Source organism: Anolis sagrei, chromosome X (assembly GCF_037176765.1).
Source record: "Anolis sagrei isolate rAnoSag1 chromosome X, rAnoSag1.mat, whole genome shotgun sequence".
NCBI lineage: Eukaryota > Metazoa > Chordata > Lepidosauria > Squamata > Dactyloidae > Anolis > Anolis sagrei.
In genome coordinates this window covers 56,499,327-56,522,053 of record NC_090034.1, presented here as the reverse complement: position 1 = coordinate 56,522,053, position 22,727 = coordinate 56,499,327, and the positions used below count along the sequence as shown (strand labels likewise).

The 22,727-nt window shown below is 42.8% G+C and overlaps 1 protein-coding gene across 5 annotated transcripts in view; it reads left to right on the top strand.

Moving 5' to 3' along the window:
* SEMA6B (semaphorin 6B) overlaps positions 1 to 22,727 on the top strand; it is a 108,805-nt gene that overhangs the window by 70,301 nt on the left and 15,777 nt on the right. For all 5 annotated transcript variants that reach the window (XM_060784936.2, XM_060784937.2, XM_067473488.1 and 2 more), the window contains exons 3-9: positions 88 to 214; positions 9,421 to 9,481; positions 9,583 to 9,645; positions 15,871 to 15,972; positions 17,723 to 17,813; positions 21,067 to 21,186; positions 22,627 to 22,715. In XM_060784936.2, coding sequence (XP_060640919.2) covers positions 88 to 214; positions 9,421 to 9,481; positions 9,583 to 9,645; positions 15,871 to 15,972; positions 17,723 to 17,813; positions 21,067 to 21,186; positions 22,627 to 22,715 — 653 coding nt within the window. The remainder of the gene's footprint in view (positions 1 to 87; positions 215 to 9,420; positions 9,482 to 9,582; positions 9,646 to 15,870; positions 15,973 to 17,722; positions 17,814 to 21,066; positions 21,187 to 22,626; positions 22,716 to 22,727) is intronic.

Below are 22,727 nucleotides of genomic sequence, written 5' to 3'. Positions count from 1 at the left end.
CTACCTTTTCTCATAAGTTCCCAATCCCACTTATTGGCCTTCTCTGAAGTCATTCGAACTCACCTATATCCATCCCTATTCTTGCAGATGTGAAGCAGTACTCAGTCTTTGTGGGGAACGGCATGGGACGCTTCTCCAGCCAAGACGGGGGAGCTGAGCGCCTCAACATCCAGCGCATGCTGATCGTCAACAGGACCTTGTTTGTCGGAGAAAGGTAACCACAGTGCGTGATCACTCGCTGTCCCTCATTTGCCCTGAACAGCTTCAGAATTCTTGGGCCAAACATCCAAATTACTCCAAAATGGTCCAAGCGGATAGCTGAGAGAGTGGCACCTTTGCTTTCAGATGGTTCCCGTAAATACAGACTTGGTGCGCAAAATTGTTTCAGAGATTGTTCATACCGTCCCTTTAGGAGTATGCTTATAAGGTATATATGATACGTTATGCGTAAATGTGTGTGTGTGTATACAAACACATACACATACCTATATACACACACACATAGTCTGTGCGAAGTGGCTGAAATCCAATCAGTAATTCATTTTTGGAGATTCAGATTGCCTACTGCTGTGTTTCTTAAAGATTCGGAGGGGTCTCATTTCGTTTCGTGATCCGAACCTTTGAAGCTTCATAATTGTTTTGTTCCGATTCATTCCGTTGGCGGCAAAGGGGAAAATTTCAAGGCTTGCTTCTCTGTTTTCGGTATTGTCTTTGTAAAATTGTGCATTCTTTCTGCAGACATGTCTCCTTCCAAATACAGACCGTTCCTGAGTTGCAAACATCCAACTTACAAGCGACTCATAGTTAAGAACAGGGCTGAGACAACAGGAAGTAGACCTTCTAATGGTCGGAGATATCATTAGTATCCGATTGCTATAACGTTTACAAATCACAGGGTTATTCCAAAGCAGAATCGAGTGGGCAGTGACTTCCTCGATCTGTACACTTTTTTCCTCTTGTGCAACCAAGAATCACATTGGCTTTTTTCTGCTGCTGCATCACACTACTGGCTCATGTTCAGTTTGTTGTCTATTAGAGGTGTTCAATTAGTAGTTTGGTTCAGAAATTTGGATGGCCCCCACTTCGTTTTGTAAAGATTCAGAGGGATCCAGTTTCGTGTCCTGATCCCAAATCTCCGAAGCTTCGTAATGGTTTCGTTAAGATTTGCTCCATGAAGAAAATATCAAGACTTGTTTCTCCATCATTTCTATGGCAATCAGGATGAAACTTGGCACACTTGTAGGCAACATAATAATAATAATAATCATCATCATCTTTATTTATACCCCGCAACTACAACTCCCAACGGGCGGTGGCCAGGATGTTAACTGGTGTTCCTTACAGAGAGAAGTCAACCCTCCTGTTCAAGGAGCTCCACTGGCTGCCGTTCATTTTCCGGTCCCAATTCAAGGTGCAGGTGCTCACCTACAAAGCCCTTAACGGTTTGGGACCTGCCTACCTGTGTGACCGCATCTCCATCTATGAACCCGCACGCTCTCTTCGTTTATCCGGAGAGACCCTGCTCACGATCCCACCTGCGTCGCAAGCGCGGCTAGTGGGGACGAGGGACAGGGCCTTCTCTGTGGTAGCCCCCCGACTCTGGAACTCCCTCCCCAAGGACATCAGACAAGCCCCTACGTTGGCAGTCTTTAGGAAGAGCTTGAAGACCTGGCTATTCTGGTGTGCCTTTCCAGAATAGGAAAACCCCAGCAACACGTCCCAAAAGCACTTTATTAGAGATTAAGATTGTCTGCACATTGCACCTATCCAAAAATCCTTATATATCACTCAGCATACTCAGCACTTTTTAATCTGTACCCATTACATTTGCCCGGCCTAGTTTTTATTGTATCACGGTGTGTTGTTTTATTGTTTACTGCTATTGCTTTAATGTTTTTGATTTGCTTTTGGTTTATATGTAATTGTTATATTGTTGTCTTATTGTGGCCTTGGCCTTTGTAAGCCGCATCGAGTCCTTCGGGAGATGCTAGCAGGGTACAAATAAAGATAATCATCATCATCATCATCATCATCATCTCCCCGATGAGGACTCGGAACGGCTTACATGAAGCCAAGCCCAGACAACAATTACAATAAAGAAAAAACCAAAACACAAACCGAAAACACAAACAATAAACAATAGCATCATATTAACATAAAACATATGCATACATAACAATGTAAAAATTACAATAAGCACAGACACAATAATAATGGGCGGGCTACATGTAATGATTAAAAGACAAACTGATTAAAACTAATTAAAAACTCGGGCGAGATAAAGAAGAGAAGCAGGTAATTTGCGGAGGAGAGCTCAATTATAGGGGAGGTTGTGGAAGCAGGCTTTCCCACGAGGGGGGGACGAATACTCCGATGACAGAACTTGAGGCTGAGCAATAATGTGAAATTGTATACGTACTCATCAAAGGCACAGTAGAAGAGCCAGGTTTTGAGGTTCTTTTTAAAAATTTCTAGGGAAGGGGCTTTCCTAATTTCTCCAGGCAGTGAGTTCCAGAGTTGGGGAGCCACAGCAGAAAAGGCTCTCTCCCTTGTACTAACCAGGCGAGCTTGTGAAACTGGCAGGGGCGAGAGAAGGGCCTCCTTAGAAGATCAGAGGGCCCGAGGTGGTTCATGAAGGGAGATACAGTCACAAAGGTAGGCGGGTCCCAAACCGTTTAGGGCCGTGGTTCTCAACCTTCCTAACGCCATGACCCCTTAATACAGTCCCTCATGTTGTGGTGACCCCCAACCATAACATTGTTTTTGCTGCTACTTCATAACATTTTACTACTGTTATAAATCATAATGTAAATATCAGATATGCAAGATGTATTTTCATTCACTGGACCAAACTGGGCACAAATACCCAATGCACCCACATGTAAATGCTAGTGGGGTTGGGGGAGGATTGATTTTGTAATTTGGGAGTTGTAGTTGCTGGGATTTATAGCTCACCTATAATCAAAGAGCATTCTGAACTCCACCAGTGATGGATTCGAACCTAATTTGCCACACAGAACTCCTATGACCAACGGAAAACACTTGAAGGGTTTGGTGGGCATTGATCTTGAGTTTGGGAGTTGTAGTTCACCTATATCCAGAGAGCACTGTGGACTCACGCAATGGTGGATCTGGACCAAACTTGGCACAAATACTCAATATGCGCAAATGTGAACACTGGTGGAGCCTGGAGAAAATAGACCTTGACTTTTGGGAGTTGTATTTGCTGGGATTTATAGTTCACTACAATCAAAGAATATTCTGAACTCCACCAATGATATAATTGGCTCAAACTTCCCACATGCAATCCCCATGACCATCAGAAAATACTGTGTTTCCTGATAGTCTTTGGCGACCCCTCTGACACCCCTTTGTGACCCCCTCAGGGGTCCCGACCCCCAAGTTGAGAAACACTGGTTTAGGGCTTTATAGGTGATAACCTGCACCTTGAATTGGAACGACTTTAAGCCTGGCATGTGTCAGAACGTTTTGGTCATCCACTGATTTTTAGGAATTTTTAAAAGATTTTGCAAATTAAAGGAGGAGACTAGCTTTGCCGAAAGCCTTGTGATTGGCTGACAAGGGAAAAAAAACAGCATACAGATGCTGTTGTCAATGACATCAGCCTCCTCACACCTCAGACAATTACAGAGCACATCACATTGAAAGAAACTATAGCTTGAAATGCTCCGAAACAACAAATCTTTACTAATCTCTCCGAAACTTTTCGGAGGCTTCCATTCCGTTTCGTAATGCTTTGGGAGGGGGATATCCCATCCCGATTAGTAATTCGGAGATGTGTATTAACAAATCATACAAATCTCTGAATTATGAAACGGAACTCCGAAGATTAGAGAGATGGGCCAAAACTAACAAAATGAAGTTCAACAGTGACAAATGCAAGATACTCCACTTTGGCAGGAAAAATGAAATGCAAAGATACAAAATGGGGGACAATACCTGGCTCGAGAGCAGTACGTGTGAAAAAGATCTTGGAGTCCTCGTGGACAACAAGTTAAACATGAGCCAACAATGTGATGTGGCAGCAAAAAAAGCCAATGGGATTTTGCCCTGAATCAAGAGGAGCATAGTGTCTAGATCTAGGGAAGTCATGCTACCCCTCTATTCTGCTTTGGTTAGACCACACCTGGAATATTGTGTCCAATTCTGGGCACCACAATTCAAGAGAGATATTGACAAGCTGGAATGTGTCCAGAGGAGGGCGACTAAAACGATCAAGGGTCTGGAGAACAAGCCCTATGAGGAGCGGCTTAGGGAACTGGGCATGTTTAGTCTGAAGAAGAGAAGGCTGAGAGGAGATATGATAGCCATGTATAAATATGTGAGAGGAAGCCACAGGGAGGAGGGAGCAAGCTTGTTTTCTGCTTCCTTGGAGACTAGGACGCAGAACAATGGCTTCAAACTACAAGAGAGGAGATTCCATCTGAACATTAGGAAGAACTTCCTGACTGTGAGAGCCGTTCAGCAGTGGAACTCTCTGCCCCGGAGTGTGGTGGAGGCTCCTTCTTTGGAAGCTTTTAAGCAGAGGCTGGATGGCCATCTGTCAGGGGTGATTTGAATGCAATATTCCTGCTTCTTGGCAGGGGGTTGGACTGGATGGCCCATGAGGTCTCTTCCAACTCTTTGATTCTATGATTCTATGATTCTATGATTCTAAGCTTTGCATAGCCCTAATAACCAAACACTTCTTGTCCCGAGCGTTTTGGATGCATAACCTGTAGGGTGTGTGCATGTATGCGCGTTGCCCTCGAAATTGGTCACAAGATCATTGGAGGTCCATCGAAGGACAGTCTGCACCTGCAAGTCACTGCCATGATTATTGTCTTAAAGGTACAGGAGCACTTTCCCAGTTTCAGTCTAGCCATCCATTCTAGCAGGACGTCTGTTTCTTTAAGGGAAACATTAGATTGCATTTAAGAGAGCCAAGCTGGGACTGGTGTGCAAAGTGGGGGGTAAAGAGAGCCGCAAAGGGGTGCCGGTGCACAAAGGAGACCCAGTGTTGCCTGAATCCAGAGTAAGCGGGCCATGCGGCTGTGCTTGAGGCCTGCTGCGTCACCATGGCAACCTGCAGTCCAGAGGAAGAGCAAAAAGAAAAGAAAAATAAATGAAAGGATGGAGAAAAGGGGAAAGTGTGAAAAAATAACTGGGATTGGGCACATTAAGACTAGTGCATTTCAGTAAGAAAGACGATATAGATAGATAGATAGATAGATAGATAGATAGATAGAGGGAGGAAGGGAGGGAGAGATGATGGATGGATGGATGGACAAAAGGGAATGAATGAAAGACGGAAAGAAGGGGAAAAAGAAAGAGAGAGAGGGAACACCACTTTGAGTCTCCTGCAGGAGAGATAAAGTGGGGTATAAAAAAATATAATAATAATAATAATAATAATAATAATAATAATAATAGATAGACCAGTGTTTCTCAACCTGGGGGTCGGGACCCCTGAGGGGGTCGCGAGGGGGTGTCAGAGGGGTCGCCAAAGACCATCAGAAAACACAGTATTTTCTGATGGTCATGGGGATTCTATGTGGGAAGTTTGAGCCAATTCTATGGTTGGTGGAGTTCAGAATGTTCTTTGATTGTAATGAACTATAAATCCCAGCAACTACAACTCCCAAATGTCAAGATCATAGAATCAAAGAGTTGGAAGAGACCTCATGGGCCATCCAGTCCAACCCCCTGCCAAGAAGCAGGAATATTGCATTCAAATCACCCCTGACAAATGGCCATCCAGCCTCTGCTTAAAAGCTTCCAAAGAAGGAGCCTCCACCACACTCCGGGGCAGAGAGTTCCACTGCTGAACGGCTCTCACAGTCAGGAAGTTCTTCCTCATGTTCAGATGGAATCTCCTTTCTTGTAGTTTGAAGCCATTGTTCCGCGTCCTAGTCTCCAGGGAAGCAGAAAACAAGCTTGCTCCCTCCTCCCTGTGGCTTCCTCTCACATATTTACACATGGCTATCATGTCTCCTCTCAGCCTTCTCTTCTTCAGGCTAAACATGCCCAGCTCCTTAAGCCGCTCCTCATAGGGCTTGTTCTCCAGACCTTTTATCATTTTAGTCGCTCTCCTCTGGACACATTCCAGCTTGTCAATATCTCTCTTCAAGTGTGGTGCCCAGAATTGGACACAATATTCCAGGTGTGGTCTAACCAAAGCAGAATAGAGGGATAACATGACTTCCCTAGATCTAGACACTATGCTCCTATTGATGCAGACCAAGATCCCATTGACTTTTTTTGCCGCCACATCACATTGTTGGCTCATGTTTGGATCTATTTTCCCCAGACCCCACCAGTGTTCACATTTGGGCATATTGAGTATTCATGCCAAGTTTGGTCCAGATCCACCATTGCATGAGTCCACAGTGCTCTCTGGATATAGGTGAACTACAACTCCCAAACTCAAGGTCAATGCCCATCAAACCCTTCCAATGTTTTCCATTGGTCATGGGAGCCAAGTTTGGTTCAAATCCATTGCTGGTGGAGTTCAGAATACTCTTTGATTATAAGTGAACTATAAATCCTAGCAACTACAACTCCCAAATTACAAAATCAATCCTCGCCCAACCCCACTAGCATTCACATTTGGGTGCATTGGGTATTTGTGCCCAGTTTGGTCCAGTGAATGAAAATGCATCCTGCATATCAGATATTTACATTATGATTTATAAGAGTAGTAAAATGACTGTTATGAAGTAGCAATCAAAACAATATTATGGTTGGGGGTCACCACAACATGGGGGACTGTATTAAGTGGTCACACCATTAGGAAGGTTGAGAACCACTGAGATAGACAGACAGACAGACAGATAAATATAGAGAAAGATAAATAAGATAGATGGATACTTACTTAGGTGATCCCTCATTGTCCGAGTATGATGGCCTTCCAAGTGTAGTGCCTTGGCTGTGGATACATAGGAGACTGTGGCACCCTATTCTTGATCTTCCACAGTTTTTTTTTGTAGTGTCAGGAGCGACCTGAGAAACTGCAAGTCGCTTCTGGTGTGAGAGAATTGGCCGTCTGCAAGGACGTTGCCCAGGGGACGCCCGGATGATTTGATGCTTTATCATCCTTGTGGGAGGCTTCTCTCATGTCCCCGCATGAGGAGCTGGAGCTGATAGAGGGAGCTCATCCGCCTCTCCCTGGATTTGAACCTGCGACCTGTCGGTCTTCAGTCCTGCCGGCACAGGGGTTTAACCCACAGTGAGGGCATTGGTTTCCAGTTGGTCCCCATCAGGGTTAGCTTGATGCACCTTCCTCTTGACTCATTTCTCCCTTTAATCCTCCATTCGTGCCTCTTTGAATTCCACAGCACTGTTGGTCACAGCTGACTTCCATTTAGAGTGCTCAAGCACCAGGGCTTCCCATTTCTTGGTGTGTATACCACTGTTTTTAAGGTTGGCTTTAAGCCCATCTTTAAATCTCTTTTTCTGTCCAACATTTCGTTTTCCGATCTTGAGTTGGGAGTAGAGTAACTGCTTTGGGAGATGGTGATCGGGCATTTGGGCAACGTGGCCTTCAGTCCAGTGGAGTTGATAGCAGAGGAGCATCGCTTCAATGCTGGTGGTCTTTGCTTCTCCCAGCACACTGACATTTGCCCGCCCGTCTTCCCAAGAGATTTGCAGGATTTTTCAGAGGCAATGCTGATGGAATCACTCCAGGAGTTGAGTGTGACATCTGTAGACCACATTTCACAAGCATTTATTTGTTTATTTATTTATTTATTTATTTATAACGTTTATGTACCAGTCTTCTCACTTCCGACGAGGGACTCAGTCCGATTTACAACAGAGGAATTCATACACAATAGTTAAAACATCACATCCTATAAAACACTAATATAAAACACATTAAAATACAATCATATAATTACATAAGGCCAAGTCGTCAGAATAAAATCACAATTCATCACCATCTGTCCGTGTGGTCAAGGGTTATTGACTCACTCATCAAATGCCAAATTCCAGAGCCAGGTTTTCACCAACTTTCTAAAGGTCAGGAGAGAAGGGGCAGTTCCAATCTCCAATGGGAGAGAGTTCCAGAGCCGAGGGGCCACCACCGAGAAGGCCCTGCCCCTTGTCCCCACCAGACGCGATTGCGAGGGTGGTGGGACCGAGAGCAGGGCCCCTCCAGAAGATCTTAACAACCTTGATGGTTCATAGGGGAGAATCCGTTCGGACAGGTAAACTGGGCCGGAGTCGTTTAGGGATTTATAGGTCAACACCAGCACTTTGAATTGTGCTCAGAAGCTAATTGGCAGCCAGTGGAGCTGACGCAACAGAGGAGTCGTATGCTCCCTGTATCCCACTCCTGTTAGTAATCTGGCTGCCGCTTGTTGTACTAATTGCAGCTTCCGGGCAGTCTTCAGAGGCAACCCCTCGTAGAGAGCGTTGCAGTAGTCTATACGGGATGTAACCAGAGTTTGGACCACCGTGGCCAAGCATATGACAAGGTTGGGAGGACAATAAGCAAGCACCTTGGTATCCCTAAGAATGTCCCAATCCTTCGTTCAGAAAAATGCTGCACTCGCAGAGCTCAGGCGGTGTTGTATTTCAGTGTCAATGTTGACTTTTGTGGAGAGGTGGCTGCCAAGAGAGTTGAAATGGTCAACATTTTCTAATGTTACACCATTAAGCTGTATTTCTGGCATTGGAGAGGGGATGGCTGGTGACTGCTGGAAGAGTACTTTGGTTTTCTCAATGTTTAATGAGGGGCTGAGCTTCGTGTATGCTTCTGTAAAGGTGTTTAGAGTGGTTTGTAGGTCTGCTTCTGAATGCGCACAAACTGTGTTATCATCAGCATATTGGAATTCTATAACAGATGTTGTGAACTTGGTTTCGGCTTTCAGTCTGCTGAGGTTACAGATGGATAGAAGATAGGGAGTAGAGAGAGAGAGATGATATAAAAGGAGAAAAAGAGAGAAATAGAGAGGAAAAATAAGACATGATAGAGAAAGATAGAAGACAAGCTAGACTAGAGAGATGATAGATAGATAGATCAAGATAGATAGATAGATAGAGAGAGAGAGAGAAAAGGATCATAGAATCATCAAGTTGGAAGATACCTCATGGATGGGCCAACCCCCTGCAAGAAGCAGGAAAATCTCATTCAAAAGATTGAGGATAAAGAGAAAGCGAAGGTAGCTGGAGAAAGATAGAGAAAAGGATGGAGAGTCCATATGAAAGAGCTCTAGGTGTCTTAGTCAACTGCAAACTGGACGCGAGTCAAGATTGTGATGAAGCAGCTAAATGTGCCAATGCGATTCTATTCTGAATCAGTAGGAGTAGAGTGTCTACCACTCTATTCTGCTTTGTATTGTTTTAACAGACAATATTTTTTTCTTCATTCTTCATGTTTCTCTCTTCTTTTATTCCCCTTTCTCTTTCTTGTTTCAGGGATAACTTGTACCGGATCAGCCTGGAACCAACCTCAGCCAGCGAGATGAGATACCACCGGGTAAGTGGGGAAAGACACATCTTTTTTCCAGGGCTGTGAGATGGTTGCCATAGATATATTTTTTGTTGTGACATTCCTCCATTTTTCCCAACTTCCTGCAGAAGCTGACATGGACCTCCAACCAACACGATATCAACATCTGTCGGATGAAGGGGAAACATGAGGTACGTTAACATAAGTAAATATAAATAAATATAATAATGTGTTCTACTGAATGGTAGACAATATTGCATACAGTCTGGAATAACTGGGAGATCTGGTCCTATTTCTGGGGTGGTGACATGGATCCCTGGTAGGTCATGCCGTTGTTGTGATTGGCTATGACTTTATTGCAACAATAACAAGACCTATCAGGGATCATTATCTAATCACAACAATATCATGACCTATCAGGGATCATTATCCAATCACAACAATATCATGACCTATCCGGGATCATTATCCCATCACAACAATAGCATGACCTATCAGGGATCATTATGCAATCACAACAATATTACCTTTCAGGGAATATTAGCCAATTATAACTGTGGCATAAGCTATCAGAGATCATTATCCAATCGCCACAATGGTATGACCTATCAGGGATCATTATCCAATCACAACAATATAATGACCTTTCAGGGATTATTAGCCAATCACAACAATGGCATAACCTATCAGAATCATTATCCAATCGCCACAATGGTATAACCTCTCAGGGATCATTATCCAATCACATCAATGGCAAGACCTATGAGAGGTCATAATCCAATGACATCAATAGCAAGACCTATCAGGGATCATTATCCAACCGCAACAATGGTATGACCTATCAGGGATCATTATCCAAGAATGATGTGTCCTATTCGGGATGCATGTTACTGTCCCTGTTATTTCATGGAACCACATATGGCTCTGTGTAGGAAGAGATCATGATATAGGGACATGTTTTTAATGGAGCCCAATCTGTCTCCATGACGTAATCAGGATGATGGCATGGATCCCTGATAGGTCATGCCACTGTTGTGATTGTATAATGATCCTTGATTGGTTATGACTTTGTCGCAACAATAAATTGTTGAATCTGCAAAGAGGAGGAATGATACCTCTAGTAAGTAAATTGGGAGGGATAGCCAATACTCCAGAAACCAGGAGTAGAATTCAAAATGACCTTAACAGATTAGAGTGATGAGCCAAAACTGGGGGCGGGGTCTGTATGCCATGTTTGGTCCTGATGCATTGTTGGCAGGGCTCTCTGTATGTCGATGCACTCCCTAAATGGGAGTTCTATTGGTTAATATGCGAGACATTCAATGAGATAGCTGTTGTGGCTTTTATAGAAAATGTTTTTGTCAAAACTTTTAAAAAAAACACCAAAAATCAGTACATGTATAAACATTTCTAGAAAGTTGTGGTGAACTATCCCCTTTTACCTTGTGTCATTGTATAGAAAATTCAAGGAGATAGCTCTTGTAGTTTGTTTTTTTTAAAAAATTGTTTATAAAAACTTTGAAAATTCCCCAAAAATCCGTGATAAGTGAAACATTCTGAAACTTGATGGGCCAACAATAATCAAGGCATTCTACCATCATAATAAATTTCACCCCAATAGCTGTTGAAATGAGGGAAAGAAGCCCCTGAAGTCTCCCCACTTGTGCAATTATGAAATTTCATTATTCTTGTTATAGTAACAAAATTTTCACTAACTTTAGAAAAACCGTAGAAACGAAACACAGATGTCCCATAATTTTGTGATGAGTTTTGAAACTTTTTTTAATCGATCACACCACCCTATTGGCTAATCGTCCCTGGTTGGTTATGACATTGCCGCAAGAAGGCCATGATTCATATCAGGGATCCATGTTGCCATCCCCATCGTATCAAGGAGCCGTGTGAAAACAGAAATGGTGTTTGAGGGCTGTGTTTTCATCCCGTTTCCCGCACCATACTTCCAGATTATCGAAAGAGAGAACGTGGTGGGGGAAGGCAACCCTGGTTGTTAGGCATGTGCAATTTTTTTTTAAAAAGCCAGAATTTGTAAGAAAGTGGGAAGTTTTGTAAGTCGGAAGCCATATCCGAATAGGTTATGCCATTGTTGTGATTGGATAATGATCCCTGGTAGGTCATGATATTGTTGTGATTGGATAATAATCACTAAATATTTTAGAATCAACACTTACGCCATACTTTTTTGTTTTAAGTTTTGTCAATCTCATAAGGCTCCCAAAGTCAGTTTTGTATTCAGTGCAAGTAAGCAAAGCCATTAAGCCAAAAAGGCTGCCTGCCTGCCTTGCCATTCCTCTCCTTGGAATTAATGTAGTCTTGTCTCAGCATTAGAAGTGGTGAAAAGAAGGAACAGTGCATTTTGGGAACAGCACAGAACTCTGGGAAATGTAGTTTAAGAAGGGAAGGAGCCTTATCGTCCTATAGTACATGTTGCTTTGTTGAGTCTCCATCGATTTAGCGAAGTTTCTGCCATAAAGGCAAGTTTCCAGAGTAGAACAACTGCTTTCAAAGTAAGGACTACACAATTAAACAGGAAATTACACTTAGAAACTAGGAACACAGTCTTCTGGGAAATGTAGTTTGGGAAGGCGAGGCCCCCTGTAGCAGAGAATGCAAAAGGCCCTGCCCTCAACTTCATTTCCCATGATGCAGTGCTCAGAATTAGAAAGCCCCAATGATGGCTGGAGCAGCCAACCATTTAGAGTCAGTCTAATAATAATAAATAAAATTATTGAATCTGCAAAGAGGACTAAAGTAAGTTAATAATAGTATATCTCTGTTCTAAGTTGAAGTTATGTGGCTATGTGTCATAAAGACAGTCATTCAAGGGGATTACTGTTATCGTTTTTTGGGGGGAATAAATGGTTTTTGAAATCTGTAGATGTGCAAATCTTTCTGAAACTTCTGAGGATTGATACCAGGTGATCTTGTTCATTGTAGATAAACTTTGAGTAGATCGCTCTTGTAGTTTTTTTTAAATGTTGTTTGTAAAAACTTTGAAAATTCCCCCAAAATCTGTGAATAAGTGAAATGTTTTGAAATTTGGTGGGCCAGCAGTGGTAAATGTGTTCTATCATTGTAGGAAGTTTCACTCCAGTAACTTTAAAAATGAGGGCGATAGGAGCCCCCGAAGTTTCCCCAATTATAGTCATTTAATTTTGCGCAATTACTCTAACAAAATGTTGTTAGTCTCGTTATTGTAACGAAATTTTCACTAAGTATACTTTAGAAACACTTTAGAAACGAAGCTCCATCACCCCCGAGTTTTGTCATGACTTTTGAACCATTGTTTTTATGGATCACACATCCCTACTCTCTGCTTCTCAGCTCAGATGGAAAGATATTAGCCAAAGCATTCACAAGTTGTGCAGATCCCCTTCTATTTCCCAGTTGCGAACCTGAGCCCCCTGAGCCCGCCTCCAAATCCTCCTGGGAAGCCTGGCTCTTCTGTCGTGGATGCGGCCGGGGAGGCGTTAATGGAATCTGGAAATTGGATTTCGCACCGATTATGAGATGTGTCTCTTCCGATCAACAGACCGGAAATAATTAATTACAAAACCAATTATACCACCATCCTAATAAATCACATTTGATACAAAAATGGTTCCAGGGAGCTTGGAAGGAAAGGGGAGCCTTACGTGTGTGTGTGTGTGTGTGTGTGTGTGTGTTTGAGAGAGGGGGACTCAAGGGATTGGAGCTAGGTGAGCCAAAGGAGAAACGAGTATGATTCGGTTTGCAAAAGGTGAGAAGATGAAGCATTTCCACACTACCAGATGTGTTGGGAACGGAAAACACGCTGCATGTGCTCAGAGCCCCCTTTGGCGTGGGTGTGGCAAATCCATGTTGTCCCTCTGCGAAATTGGAAACGGTTTTTGGGTGCACTTCCCAAACCTAGGACTCTCAAAGAACCACCACTGTCATCTGCCCCAACCCATGGGATTTGTAGTTTCTCAGTATTGGGAAGAACTACAACTCTCATCTGCCCCAACCAATGGGATTTGTAGTTTCTCAGTGTCAGGAACAAGAACTGCAATTCTCATCTTCCCCAACCAGTGGGATTTGTAATTTCTCAGTGTTGGGAACTAGAACTACAACTCTCATACTGAGAAACTACAAATCCCATCCACCCCAACCAATGGGGTTTGCAGTTTCTCAGTGTCGGGAAGAAGAACTACAACTCTCATCCACCCCAACCAATAGGGTTTGTAGCTTCTACATGTCAGGAAAAAGAACTACAACTCTCACCCTACTTAAACAATCGGATTTTTAGTGTCACAAAGGTAAATAGAGTCTGGAGTCATTTCGAGCAGCCTTGCCCCCAACCAGAGTCTCTGCTTAGACTACAAGTCCCCTCAGCCTCACCAAAGGGTTTGGGGTCGACAGGAGTTGTAGTTCAAGACGTCCTGAGTTTAGGAACAAACCAAATAGCTAAATTTGGTTTGTTTCCTTCCTAAATTTCCTTCCTAAATAGCAGCCGGCAAGGTTCGCCATAACTCATAATCCTTGGATCCTGTTCCATTTTGCAGCCCCTTTTCTCATTTTCCGGCAATGCAATGCTGCTGACAGCGAACGGGGAGGAGGAGGGAAAGCCAAGACACACGCGGCACACGCAACGCCGCCACCCAGCCCTGCTTGCTCCTCAAAGGGCTGCTTTCTCCCCGCTCGTCTCCATCCTGCTCCCGAAACCATGGAAACAGAGAGCAAGAAAGAAGGGCTTGGATGGGAGCACAGAAGAGAGGCGAGGAAAACACACACAATAGGGAACACAAAGGTCTGTGCCAAAGCAGACGCGGAGGGTGTGAGGAAGGGAAAAGCACCCAGGAGCCCCGCTATCGCAAAACCCGGAGCCCGGGAGACCTTGCCTGTTGCCACCACAATTGGGAGCGTGATGACACTTCCCACAACAGGGAGAGATGTTGCCCTTGTGCCTGAAATGCAAGAGCCCTGGCAGCAGAGAATACGACTGCTAGGTGCAGGCGGAATCCTTCACGGCTAGAGGTGGGTTAGAGTTACAGTTAGGGTAAGGATTAAGGTCAGGGTTAGGTGTCACAGTTCGAGTTAGAATTAGAGTTTGAGTTAAAGTTAGAATTAGAGTTAGGGGCAGGTTTAGAGTTATAGTAGAGTTATTGTTAAAGTTAGGGCTAGGGTCAGGGTTAGAGTTAGAATTAGGATTAGGGTTAGAATCAGGGTTAGAGTTAGGATTAGGGTCAGGGTTAGAGTTACGGTTAGAATTAGAGTTAGGATTAGGGTCAGGGTTAGAGTTATGGTTAGAGTTAGAAGTAGGACTATGGTTAGAATCAGGGTTAGTTAGGGTTAGGATAAGCTTAGAGTTAGGGTCAGGGTTAGAGTTATGATTACAGTTAGGATTAGGGTTAGAATCAGGGTTAGTTAGGGTTAGGATTAGAGTTAGAATCAGGGTTAGAGTTAAGGACAGGGTTAGAGTTAAGGTCAGGGCTAGAGTTATGGTTAGAGTAAGATTTAGGTTTAGGATTAGGGTTAGAGTCAGGGTTAGAGTTAGGATTAAGGTCAGGGTTAGTTAGAGTTAAAGTTAGGATTAGGGTTAGGACTAGAGTTAGAATCAGGGTTAGAGTTAGGGTTAAAGAGGGTCAGGGTTAGAGTTAGGATTAGTGCTAGAATCAGAGTTAGAGTTAAGATTAGGATTCGGGTTAGAATTATTTAGAGTTAAAATTAGAGTTAGGGTTAGAACTAGAGTCAGGGTTTGAATTGGAATTTGAGTTAGGGTTAGAATTAGAGTTAGGCTAAGAGTTTGCATTAGAATCAGGGTAAGAATTGGGGTTTAGAATTCATGTTAACAATAATGGTTAGCATTGTGGTTTGGGTTATATTAAGGTTAGGGTGCCCAATAGAGTTAGGATTAGAGATAGAATTGTGGTTAGCACTAGAGTTAAGATTAGAATCGGGGTTAGAGTTAAGGTTAGGGTTAGTGAGAGACTTAAGGTTAGAGAGAGAGTTTGGGTTAGAATCAAGATCAGAGTACAGTTGGTTAGGTCAGGGTTGGAGTGAGGATTTCTTTACGAAACAAGTCCATTGCAGCCAATTCCTGCCATTGGAGATAAAGTCTTCAAAAACCATTCTGGTTTCCAAAGTTCTTTGTCATTTTCAGCTCTGATTCTGTGCAAAATTCTCAAGGGGCAGTATTCCTGTGCCAGAACTCAGCCACGTATGAATTTGGCTCCAAATAAGTGCAGAAAGCAATATCTTTGTGCGGAAATACTATTTGCTGTGCTCAAAAAATTCAGTTTCCCATTCGAAAGAACTACAGTCAACTATACATGGCTTTAAAAAACAAGTCCCGAGCGCAAACTTTTGAGATATTGTACATAAGGGTTATATACAACGTATGTAACCCCTCTGCGCATGCTTTTGTTTCTCCTCCTCAGGCAGAATGCCGGAATTTTATCAAGGTCCTGCTCCTTCGCAACGACAACATGCTCTTCGTCTGCGGCACCAACGCTTTCAACCCAATCTGTGCCAACTACAGCGTGAGTAACTCAGATTTACACAAACCAGTACACTGAACGGCGCATCTACACTAGTGAAATAGCATAGTTTGATTCCACTTTCACTGCCATGGGCCAATTGAACTTGAGCCAACAATGTGATGCAACAGCTAAAAAGGCCAGTGGGATTTTGGGCTGCAGCCAAAGGAGTCAAGTGTCTAGATTGAAGCTTTTCAAACATTTCATATTTTGGGACTTGCCTCCTTTTGCAACACAGCCATTCAGTTTTACTACCAAACCCGAGGTTCAACCTACTCCTTACAACAGTTTCATACAATATGCATTATCTACACACACACACAACACTGTCTTGGGTACCCAGCATTGCCTGCATTATTTGAATTTGTCCGTTTTTGATTGTACAAAATGCATAAGCTTGTGGGTGAACTACAACTTACATCATGCCAGGTTAACTTTAACCTCGAGAAACTCCATCAGTACTTAAAGTTTGTTATGTTGGGCAAGTTTGCTTTAGATGCATCATCGGTAGGGTTCAGTGTGCTCTCTGGCTGTAGGGTAAACTACAACTCCCAGTATGGTGAGTCAGTCTCCTCAAACTCCTCCAATAGGTTGAGTTAGTCATGAGGGTTCTGTGTGGCAAGTTTGGTCCAGGTCCATCATCGAGGAGGTCACAGTTTCTCTGGTTGTGGGTGAACTACAACTCCCAGAAAGGAAGGTCAGTTTCCCCCACACCCCTCCAGGGTTCGGATTTCAGTACATCAGGTCTGTGTGCCAAGTTTGGTCCAGATCCATCTGTGTTTGGGTTCACAGTGCTCTCTGGATGTAGGTGAACTACAACTCCCCCAAATCAGGTTGAATTTCCCCCCCAAAGACTTTCAGTATTTTTTGCTGGTCATGGAGGCTCTGTGTGCCAAGTTTAGTCAAATTCCATCTTTGGTGGAGTTCAGAGTGCTCATTGATTGCAGGTAAACTATACATCCCAATACCCACAACTCCAAAATGCCCATGTAGGTAGTTCACCTACAGCCAGAGCGCACTATAAATCCAAACAATGATGGCTCTGGACCAAACTTGGTGTGCTTATCCAATATGCCCAAATTTCAATACTAGTGCGTTTTGAGGTGAATTGATCTGGATATTTTGGAGTTGTAGGTACTGGGATTTATAGTTCACCTGCAATCAGGGAGCACTCTGAACTCCACCAAAGCTGGAATTGGACCACACTTGGCACACAGAGCCAGCGCTCTGATTCCGTAGGGACTGAACCTCTCAGGAGGTTTTTAGACAAAGACTGCATGGCCATCTGTCAGGAGGGTTTTGATTGTGCTTTTCCTGCCTGGCAGATGGGGGTCAGATTGGGTAGCGCTTGGGATCTCTTCCAACACTAGGATCCTATGGTTTTAGTAATGATGATGGTGGTGGTGATGATGATGATGATGATGATGATGATGATGATGATGCGATGCAGAGGCTGGGTAGCCATCTGTTGCAATGGCTTTGACTGTGCTTTTCCTGCCTGGCAGAATGGGGTTGGATTGGATAGCCCTTGGGACCCCTTCCAACACTATGGTTGTATGAATCCCTGGAGTTTTCCCTCTTTAGCTGAGAACAACAACAAGTAGAGGCTCGCTGGCCATCTGTTGGGAGGGCTGAGAAGGCGAAAGACCTTGGGGGTGGAATACAATGCCTTGAACCCCATCTCCTTGAATCCTGGTATCAACCCACAACTTTGAGATCTCCCTCTCACCTGCCTTGCTTTTCCTTCTAACAGATGGATGCCCTCGAACTCATTGGGGACAACATCAGCGGCATGGCCCGGTGCCCCTATGACCCCAAACATGCCAACGTCGCCCTCTTTACAGGTCAGTTGGGGACCCATTGGCGGGCATCCTAGACGGGAGGGAAGCATCGAGTCCATACACATCTCAGGGAGAAGAACGACACCGGGATGCTCTTGGTAGCCATTCCAGTTCGGTTCCGATTCACAGCTCAGGCTTCCCATTTTTTCCATTGATTGGAGATAAGAGTTTCTCTCTCTCCCGCATTGGAAGATCGCTTCGAGAAGTTGATGGAAGGGGAAGAAATTTGCAGCAAACTTTGGTCCCTTCCCCGACATACATCCGATTTATTCCGATACCCCCCATTGGACCCTACAAAAAATTCAATATCCTATCAGTGATTCGAGATAAGAGCTTCTCATTCCCGCACTGGAAGATTGCTTTGAGTTAAAAGGGAAGATTCAAAAGGGCAGCAAACCAGGAATGGGGGGCCTCCGAATCCAAATCTAAATATATTCCCTTAATCTCTTATCTCCGATCAATGATTGGAGATAAGAGTCTCTCGCTCTCTCTCTCCTGAGGGGAGAATTTCCACAGCAAACATTGCAAAAGAGTTCCTTGCCCAACATACATTTAATTTATTACAACACCCCATTGGGCCCCACAACAATATTCAATACCCGATCAATGATTGAAGATAAGATAAGGGCCTGGCTTTATCACAGCAGGTTAACCACCAGCTGCAGTAAATCTTGCCAATCAAAAGGTTGACAGTTGGAAGCCCAGGTTAGGGGTGAGCGTCCGACCTTCAGCCCAGCTTACTGCCCACCTAGCAGATCAAAAACAGCTGTGAATAGGTAAATAGGTACAGCTTAAGCGGGGAGGTGTTTTAATGGCACCATAAGAAAATACCAAAAAAACGCTGGCGATTCGATCAAAGGAGGAACTCTGTGAACAGGGCTCTTTGGCTTGGTGGATGGAGCGAGAGCACCCCCTCGTAGCAGGAATCGAGTACAACCTCCAAGACGCTGAAGATGGGGAAAGCGTAGATACCTCTTATCTATGTAATGTGTCTGTCCTGTCAGTGGAAGATTGCTTTAAGAAGTTCAAAGGGGGGATTTAATGGGGTACAAAACCAGGAACAGGGCCCTCCAAATCCAGATATATTCCACATGTACATCTCTTATCTCTGATCAATGAATGGAGATAAGAGTTTCTCTCTCCCCCTCTCTCTCTTTCTCTTGCATTGGGGTTGATGGAAAGGGGGAAAATTTTTACAGAAAACTTTGGGAAAAGTGTTCATTCCCCAACCTACATTGGATTTATTTATTTACTTATTATTTAGTTATTTACAGTATTTGTATTCCGCTCTTCTCGCCCTGAAGGGGACTCAGAGCGGATCACAGAAGACATATACAGCAAACATTCAATGCCATTATACACTGACAGGACAGACACAGTACAAAGATAGAGGTATATAGGCATTTCCTATCTTTGGCATCTTGGAGGCTATGCTCGGTTCCGGCCACGGAAGGGTGCTGTCTCTCCATCTTCCCAGCTGAAGAGCTTTGTTTATTAACTTCCTCCTTTATCGAATCGCTGGCATTTTTCTGGCATTTCCTTATGGGTGCCTTAAATACCGCCCCGCTTAAAGTGGTACCTATTTATCTACTCACATTGTTGTTTTTTTACCTGCTTGGTAGGCAGAAGCTGTGCTGAAAGGCCAGGAGCTCACCCCAACCTGAACTTCAAACTGTCAACATTTTGCTTGGCAAGATTAACTGCAGTTGGCGGTTAACCTTCTGTGCTAAAGCCCGGCCCGATTTATTGCAATACCCCCATTTGGTCCCACAAATAATTCAATATCCAATCATTGATTGGAGATAAGAGTTTCTCTCTCCTGCACAAAAAGATTGCTTTAAAAAGTTGAAGGGAACACCAAAGAAAGAATGGAAATCCTTCAAATCTAGATCTATATATATATATATATATATATATCCATATATCCCACAGGTTCTGTGCATCCTCCAGTTTCCTTAGTTTCTTATCTCCAATCACTGATTGGAGATAAGAGTTTCTCTCTCTAGTACCAGAAGATTGCTTTAAGAGGTTGAAGGGGACACCAAACCAAGAATGGAAATCCTTCAAATCTAGGTCTATATATATATATATCCCATGGGTTCTGTGCATCCACCAGCTTCTTTAGTCTCTTATCACCAATCAGTGATTGGAGATAAGAGTTTCTCTCTCAACCACCAGAAGATTGCTTTAAGAGGTTGAAGGTGACACCAAACCAAGAATGGAAATCCTTCAAATCTAGGTCTAGATATATATCCCATGAGTTCTGTGCATCCACCAGCTTCTTTAGTCTCTTATCACCAATCAGGGATTGGAGATAAGAGTTTCTCTCTTCGGTACCAGAAGATTGCTTTAAGAGGTTGAAGGGGACACCAAACCAAGAATGGAAATCCTTCAAATCTAGGTCTAGATATATATCCCACGGGTTCTGTGCATCTACCAGCTTCCTTAGCCTCTTATCTCCGACCCATGATTGGAGATAAGAGTTTCTCTCTCCTGTGCTGGAAGATGGCTTTGAGAAGTTGAAAAGGGAGATTGAAGGGGACACCAAACCAGAAACGGGAGCCCTTCATTTCTAGAGATAGATAGATGGGTGGATGGATAGATAGATTTCCCATGGGTGTAGCTTCCCTTAATCTCTTATCCCTGATCACTGATCCAAAAGAAGGGATCTAAAGGGATGTGCTGAAAAATAGTTCCCTTCTTCCTCATCTAAACTCATTGGGCCCCTCAAGAACCTCTCCCCAATTTGGCCCACAATTATTACTATCAACCTTTTCTCTCTTCCCACCATCTTGCTTCTCTCTTCATTAATTTCCCCCTCTTCTCTCCCATCTAGGCTTCTCAAATCTTCCTTTCCTTTTATCCATTCTTTCTTCTCCTTTCCCCCCATCTTTTCCTCTTCTTCACTACTCCTCTCCTCCCTCTTTCTTTTTTACTTTTTGCGTTCTCCCACTCCTCTCTTCTTCCTGATTCTCTCCTCCTTTTTCCCTATTCTTTATTTCTCCTCTTCTCATTCTTTCCTTTTACCTTCTGCATTCTCCCAATCCTCTCTTTTTCCTGCTTCGTTCCTCCTCTTCCTGGCTCCTTCCCTTGTTTGAAGTCCTCCCTGAGCCGAGAACCAAATGCTCCCCCCAACAAACGAATGGCCTCCGAGCCTTCTTTCCCCTCCTTCCCCTGACGGCATTTCTCATCCATCCTTCACCTTCTCTCTCTTTCTCTCTTTCTCGTTCTCTCCTTCTTCCTCTCTCCACGGCAGGCGGAATGCTCTTCACGGCCACCGTGACGGATTTCTTGGCCATCGACGCAGTGATTTATCGCAGCCTGGGAGACAGCCCGACACTGCGCACTGTCAAGCATGACTCCAAATGGTTCAAAGGTGCGCAAAAGCCACAGCAAAGAAGAATGAACTATGGTTAACTACAGCCAGACTACATCTCCTGTCTTCCTCATCCTTTGAACTTCATGACTAGAGTTGATGGGAGTTTAATAATCATCATCATAATAATCGCGGTTGGGGTTGCCATTCCAATTATCCCCAGATAATCAAAAGTGATGGGAGTTGTTGTTCAATATTGTTGTTGCTGCTGTTGTTGTTGTTGTTATGTTTATACCCCATTCTATCTCCCCAAAGCGAACTCAGAGCGGCTTCTGGGTAAAATCAGATATTATTATTATTATTATTATTATTATTATTATTATTATTATTATTCTATTAATACCCAACTATATCTTCTCAAAGTCTGCTCAAAACGGCTTCCGGGTAAAATCAGTTTATTATTATTATCATCATTATTATATATTATAAAATAATAATAATAATCTCCCTAAAGTGGAATCAAAATGATTTCTGTGTATAAATCAGTTTATTATTATTATTATTATTATTATTATTTTATACATTATATTATAATAATTATATTATCATATATTATATTATATTGTAATAATAATTTTATATATTATATAATAATATATTTATTTATACCCCACTTTATCTCCCCAAAGGGAGATTCTTCCTATTATATATACATATGCATATATATGTTTATATATATATATATATATATATATATATATACACACACACACACACACACACACACACACACACATATACGTACACACCCCACTTTACCTTCCCAAAGGGGACTCAAAATGCCTTTTGGTTAAAATCAGTTTATTATTATTATCATTATCATTATTATTATTATTATTATTATTATATTAATTATTATATATTATATTAATTATTATTATATTGTAATAATAATTATATATATTATATAATAATATATTTATTTATACCCCGCTTTATCTCCCAAAAGGGGACTCCAAGTGTCTTCTGGGTAAAATCAGTCTGAAGGATTTCATTTTAATTAAGTTGCATTGAAACCCTTTTAATGTCAGCCACTTGGGAGTCTACTTTGTGGAGAGAAAAAGCAGGGTGGTAGTAATAAAAAATATTATTATTATTATTACTAATATAAAAAACTGAAGAACACTGGCCACTATGTACTCTCTCTTTCTATATATATGTATATGTATGATATACATATCCGGTATATATATGATATACATATTCTATATATATGTATATGTATGATATATATATCCGGTGCTGTATGGATTCAAAGGTCCTTTAAAGATAACCCTAAGGCTGATAAGTTTGATACTGCAGATATTGATACTGTTGTTACGGGGTCTTAACTGTGATCAATGCCTTTTGAACTGAATCGACTTGGGAAGGACCCTTGCCCAATCTGGCTTTGACAGCCAATTTATTTTGTGTTTTTTGTTGTTTTTCGTCTCAATGCAGAACCCTACTTTGTCCACGCCGTGGAGTGGAAGAGCCACGTCTACTTCTTCTTCAGGGAGATTGCGATGGAGTTTAACTACTTAGAGAAGGTGAGCATGGCG